At 37.2% G+C, this 6,377-nt stretch overlaps 1 protein-coding gene across 1 annotated transcript; it reads right to left on the bottom strand.

The window, feature by feature from the left end:
• Positions 1 to 3,450: 3,450 nt before the first annotated feature.
• On the bottom strand, positions 3,451 to 4,584 carry LOC111887560 (uncharacterized). The gene is made up of 2 exons (XM_023883732.1): positions 4,018 to 4,584; positions 3,451 to 3,966 (listed from the first exon to the last, which is right to left on the bottom strand). Exons 1-2 carry the CDS (start codon positions 4,582 to 4,584, stop codon positions 3,451 to 3,453), a joined length of 1,083 nt encoding a protein of 360 aa, XP_023739500.1.
• Between the last annotated feature and the right edge of the window lie 1,793 nt (positions 4,585 to 6,377).

Consider the following 6,377-nt stretch of genomic DNA (forward strand, 5'->3'; position numbering starts at 1 on the left):
ATTAATGTGATTAGGTTCATGTTAACTATTACTAATCCTTAGAAAAAAAATCAATTCAAATAGTGGCCAATTGGTTAAACTAATGAGTTTCCTAGTTTATTGATTCGGGTTAAGTAAGACTTGTAGTTAGCTAATTAAATTACTAATTCAATTAACTTCTTGTATGGTTGTTCGTCACACAAGCTCACACATTGACTTACCTAGTTTCATGTTCACTATTCTTATGCATATAATATTGTTTTTACATAAATTATATGAGACAAACAATTAATAGATGTTCATGCAACATAATAGACCTAATAATTAATAGAAAATAGTTGTTGTCAACATATGAGGATCATTAACAAGCTTAACAAAACAAAATTCACCAAATTAAATATTCCAAGCCATGAAATTCAAACCATATTAACAAGCTAGTCTACCCTAAACACAAGTTAAAAGTGTTTAGCTCATATTCATAGCAGAAAATATCTCACAACCTAAACCTAATGATTTAAACATGATGTAAACGCTAGATTAAGAAAAGAGAATATATTTGTGCCTTTCGATCTCCTTAAAATTGAATGCTAAGGTTGATTCTCGGTTTCCAGAGCTCCAGCAGCACTCCCAATCACAATTCAGTCTCCAAGGATTTCTCTCCAAGCCTCCGGTCTCGAGCATTAATGCCCTTTATATATTTTTCATAAAACAGGGGCTACTCGTCGAGTCTAGTGACCGAATTGACGAGTCTGTCACTTAAAACCCGTGTACGGCAAGGCATGACTAGTTTGCGAATCTTCGTGTCTACTCGTCTAGTAGGTGTCCAACTCATCGAGTTCTTCAGGTTTTTGACTATTTTTCTTCTTTCTTCAATTCCCGATCTTCCGATTGCTATTCCAGCTTCCTTTTGCTTCCGAGCACGTCTTTAAGGCTGAAAATACAAAATTAACATAATTAAGTAACTTTTGTTCATTAATTGCAATAAAATAGCCAAAAAGTATTAAGATTCTAGACAAAATATATAACTAAATATGCACATATCAAAATACCCCACACTTGACTTTTCTTGCCCCCAAGCAAAGCTGAATTTTAGCACACTAGCATCACATATGACACATGCAGTTGTGTCTAAAAATTTTCCTAAGTGCCCCCCTAATCCTAAATACTTACAATTCTCATAAACACTCGCCCACTTCTTTTGAACAACGCTCATTTTATGCATCTCTCCAAATCCATCCGCATAAAACTTTCTTAACCTCAAGGTATTTTTGGTCAAGCAACTCAATCATACATAATCTAGAAAAAATTACAACTTTTGATACCACAATGGACCTCTTTGGAATTCCTCACTTCGTTGATAATTTGATCTTTGATTTCCTTGAACTCGCCACCTTTTCGTTTGATTTTTGGTATCTTCAAACTTTTGATTCTTTAGAATTTTGATCTTTTGATCTTCATACTTTGACTACTCCAAAATTCTTACAAGTTTTTCTTGTAATTCTCTCTCTCTTTTTTTAACATGTATCTCACTTTTTTTTCACTCACAACCTACATGCTTAAGCAAGGGAGCTCAACTTCAACCTTTATTGGTTAAAGGTATTAGTCTTATATACAATGACTACATAATCTTTCCTGGATACATTTCAAGTACACGATGCTAAACATATTGCGATCCACAAACTAAGCGATGTCGTGTTTTGTCCCATGATTTCACTAGAATAAAGGGGCCCACAAATGCATTATAACGTGTATTGGCTCAACAAAACATTTGGGTCCTCATAAAATCATCAAATACAATACTAGCATGGTATCCTAATTGTTTTACCAAAATTTTCTAAGTTAAGTCCTAGCAATTTTATGCAAAAAAAAAAATTAAAATTATACCTAAATTAGGATTCTAATGTTACTAATTCAACTCATATAACCAACCCCTACCCCACACTTAATTCATGCAATGTCCCCATTGCATGTTATGCATGATAAATAACATAAAGGTAGAGAGGGAATTGGAACAAACTCCCCTGGGTTAGTAGTCGCGAGGTTGATCTTCTTCATTGAAAGCTCCATCTTCAATTGACTTTGGACATGGGAACAGCTCATCCATGCCTTGGGCGTCAAATCTCGTGTGGTACAGCTCCTAATATAGATGGAAAAACTCTTGGAATCACTCGGAAAATGATCTTCAAAAATATAGCCAATTGTCGTGTCAAATGTCATCAAATCATCGGCTTGAAAGATAAAATAAGGGTCAACTCGTGGAGTTTCTAGGGTGGCTCGCCGAGTTGAAGCATAATGCTGGCAGAAGTCGAGTTTTTACACTTAGACTCGTCAAGCCCGTATATGCACTTGCTGAGTCCATCGTTGTATGGACAAACTTTGTTTCTGCTCCAGGTCCGTTGCTCAGATGTGTGGGTAATATCAAATTGATACTTCCCCTCATTTTCCTTCAGTAAATAAGCTCTCAATAACCCCTTTCATTATCGGACTCGTAATTAGACTCAAAACTTCTCTTTTTCTTCTTGCCTAGACTCGATTTTTTTTGTTAGCCTTGACTCCATACTGAAAAGATCAAAACAAACACAAGTGATAGGAAAAGATCAAAACAAACACAAGTGATAGGAAATGAAAACAAATAAAACATCATACATAGTTCCTAATTACTAAAAGTTCAAATATCAACCAAAAGCAAACAAAAACACATAAAAACTGTCTCAAACCCAACCACACAAATAAAAATAAAAAGATATCTAATCTTCGTCTCCCATTCCGCTTCCTCCAGCTCCGCTTCTTCTTGCATTAATCCTTTCCTCCCAACTACGAACATACGGACATTCGGGCTCATCCATGGGTGGTATGTTCAAATGACTAAACAAATGGACAAATGACCAGTTATTGTAATTCAAACTCCTCCCCAAATCATCTTGATATTGCCTCATTATACCAATCCATTGGTATCTCCTCATCAACCGAAATTACCGGTGGGTCATCATGTGCTTGATCTTGCCTTGGCCTCACCCGTCTACCCGGTTGTTCGGGTACCACCTCCTCATCGTCATGTGGGATAGCAAAAGTCCCTCCACCAAATTCTTCAATAATCATCGCCCTCCTATAAATCATAATACTAAATGGAGGTGTAGGAATCAATGTCAACATATTCCCGAATCCTCTTTCCATTATACCATAAGATCTCGCCAAACGGGTAACAAACATCCCGCCATATATTTTTGAGGTCTTTCTTTCCTTGACTGCACCATCCCCCAAATATCTTGCCAAACAATAAGGTATGTTGCAAAATGTGTTTGGCATAATGATACACCATAATTAAAAGATATCAAGGTACGGGACCTTTTTTTCATCCTTTCTCATATTAATTGTGCTTGAGAAAAGGCGATGAATCAACTGGTGAATAGGCGAACGAATGCTTCCCTCTTGAGCGGAAGATGGAATGTAAACTTTGTTAGTGATTGTATTCTACCAACCCAGACCAGTTGTACGAGTCAATGTCGTTATATGCGATTTTCGACTTTTTTCTTCTTTCCCTTGCACGGGTTTTGATTCTTCTTTCTGGATTGGACTTAAAGAAGTGAAAATTTTCTTAGAATTTGTTGTTATTGCATTTACTTGAGCTATCCTTGGATTCTTTTCGGTATTACTTGGAAGTCCACGCGGTTGTCTTTCGTTTACTTGTTGTGCAAGTTGGCGTAGTTGCTTTTCAATGTTGAGAATGGAGGCTTGCTGATTCCTAAGTAGAGCTCGTTGATCTTTCATCATAATTTGGTGCACTCTCAACATGTTTTGTTGATCTTTTATTACACAATCGGTATCGTTATGTCTTTTCTCGAATGCGGCTACGAATCTTGTAAGCATATCTTCCAATTCCAATTGATTTTCTTGCACCGGCTCCTCCTTTTGATAAAAACCTCTTGCTTTTTGCTTATACTTTTCCTCCTTCGCCTTCTTGTACTCATCATATGGTAGCCATTCTTTCTTGGGTTTTCGTCAATCATCATCATGTTTATCACCGCTTGAGTAACACACTTGGGCTTTCCAGTTCCCGTTCTTGTCAAAATCACAATCCTTAGTAAGGTGAGGCCCTCTACAATTCTCACACCCCACCCGGATGGCGTGGATGGTTTGATCCATCTTTGTCATCCTACGGTACTTGCTTTCTAATTTAGCCATCATTGTCGCCATGCTATCGGTAACTGAGTTCACCACCCCTCGACTCTGGTCATTCCTTGGGTTATGATATTCTCTAGAGTGTTTAGAGAATTCGCTAATTAGCTCCTTTATAGTTGCGGGTGCTTTCATTGTGAGTGGTCCTTGTGAGTCAAGGAGCTTCCTAGTTGTCACATTTACTCCATCATAGAAAATAGAGACTTCTTGCTTAATGTTTAGATCATTATGCGGACAGTTCCTCAACAAACTTTTGTATCTTTCCCACGCCTCATAGAGTGACTCGGCTGCTTGTTGCTCAAAATTTTCTATGGCTTTTTTCAACTTTGCTATTTTTGAGGTAGGACAAAATTGATCAATAAACTCTTCACACATCTTTGCCCAAGTGGTGATCGATCCTGGTGGAAGTGATTTCAGCCAATCTTTCATGGCTCCCTTAAATGTGACCGGTAGCATACGAAGCAAAACAGTCTCGCGAGGCACATTAGGAGTGTTGAAGTAGTCGGCTATGTCGTTGACCTCGTCGAGATGCTTGTATGCATATTCGTGATCCTTCCCATAGAATGGTATGTCCTTGAGTTGAGTGAGAATGTGGTCTTTCAATTCAAAATGGCAGTTGCTGGAATCGCGGGTTGCACGAGTCCTGGGTCGGTATCGTCACGCATTCTTTTCTTCCATTCACCCATGGGCATTTCATCGATGTTACTCATGGTGTTATCAGGGTCGTTTTCTTCTTTTTTTGTTTCGTACTCTGAATACTCCTTCGTTAGATTACTAAAAGTGTCGTCGTCCTTCAGTGTCGTGCTAGATTCTCCAACTTTCTGGCCCTTTTTCTTGGGAAAGGTTGATTTGAAACTCTTAAACGGTGACTTCTTTGGTTTTGAAGATGCTCCTACGGTTTTGTCCTTGTTCTTCCCAAGAGCTGATTATGGGTTTTCGAGTGACGGGTGTTGGATTAATGTCTAAGTCCATAACTATAATTGGTAAGACTTGACCCGACACGGCATCGTCCATTTGGGTTGCATGGCATCATGCATTTGGATAGACTATAATGAGAGAAATAAGACACTTATGGTTATTAATATATTATAAGTTCTAGTATATTAATAATAAGAATAATAAGATTATTTAATTAGTATTGATCAAGAATTAATCTAGGATTAATTAAGTGATCAAAAGAAGACTAATTAAATATATGGGTTGATTGTGTAAATCATCCATACTTGTATAGTGGGCTAATGCTCCATGGATAATCAAGTTGGGCTAAAACCCATAGGATGGTCCATGGATGCTCCATGGTGTATTTGAACCCATGGATCCAAGGAAATGGAAAGTCATGACAATTAGGGTTTACCCTAATTGTAACACTATATAAAGATCTTATTCTTGACAAAATCGGCCACTAGTGTGTGAATATGAAGGGCTAGCCGATTTCGTGAAGTGTAGATTTCTCTCAAGTTATTCCAAGTGTATTTGGTGTTGTGTGAACCATTTGAGGTGTCACACTTGGGGCACTTGGCACTCAAGCTTCATGAAGACTTTCTACATGAAAGAGGTGTGTATTCTATCTTGTTATATTCATTATTTTATATGCTAGATTAGGATAATACCTTGGATGTTCTTATTTGCATGTATAATAGAGAAAACATAGATCCAAGGTATTTAGGGTTGCATGTACACTTAGGAGTGTTAGAATGCTCAAAACCCAACAGCGGGATCAAGGGTGTGTCTGATCCTCGGGTCATAAACAAACTACAAGACACAGAAAAACACGCGAAAAAAGAACAAAACAAAACTAAAAACGATACTGAAATATTGCGATGGACTCGTCGAGTAGTTGGGACTGGACTTGACGAGTTCAAAGGTAAAACAGAAAAAAAAAATAGAACAAAAATTCTAAAAACAGAAAAACTAAAACTCAAACCTATTAACTAATTTACTAAAAAGAGTAACTTTGTGCAAAATAAATTTCACACAAAGGATCGATAACACTAGCAATTAAAATTTATTTTAGAACCGTTCTCCGGCAACGGCGCCAAAAACTTGATGTGTGTGGAATGCACTAGTTTTAGTCCTACTATTTTAATACAATTTAGACACACAAAAGGCAATGTACCTGTCAATTAGTGGTATAGTTTAAGCAAACAGGGTATTGAACACAGGGACCAACAAATATAAAGCTAACTACTAGAATTATCTAAAAACAAATAATAAAAGAAAAG

Source organism: Lactuca sativa, chromosome 5, assembly GCF_002870075.4.
Source record: "Lactuca sativa cultivar Salinas chromosome 5, Lsat_Salinas_v11, whole genome shotgun sequence".
NCBI lineage: Eukaryota > Viridiplantae > Streptophyta > Magnoliopsida > Asterales > Asteraceae > Lactuca > Lactuca sativa.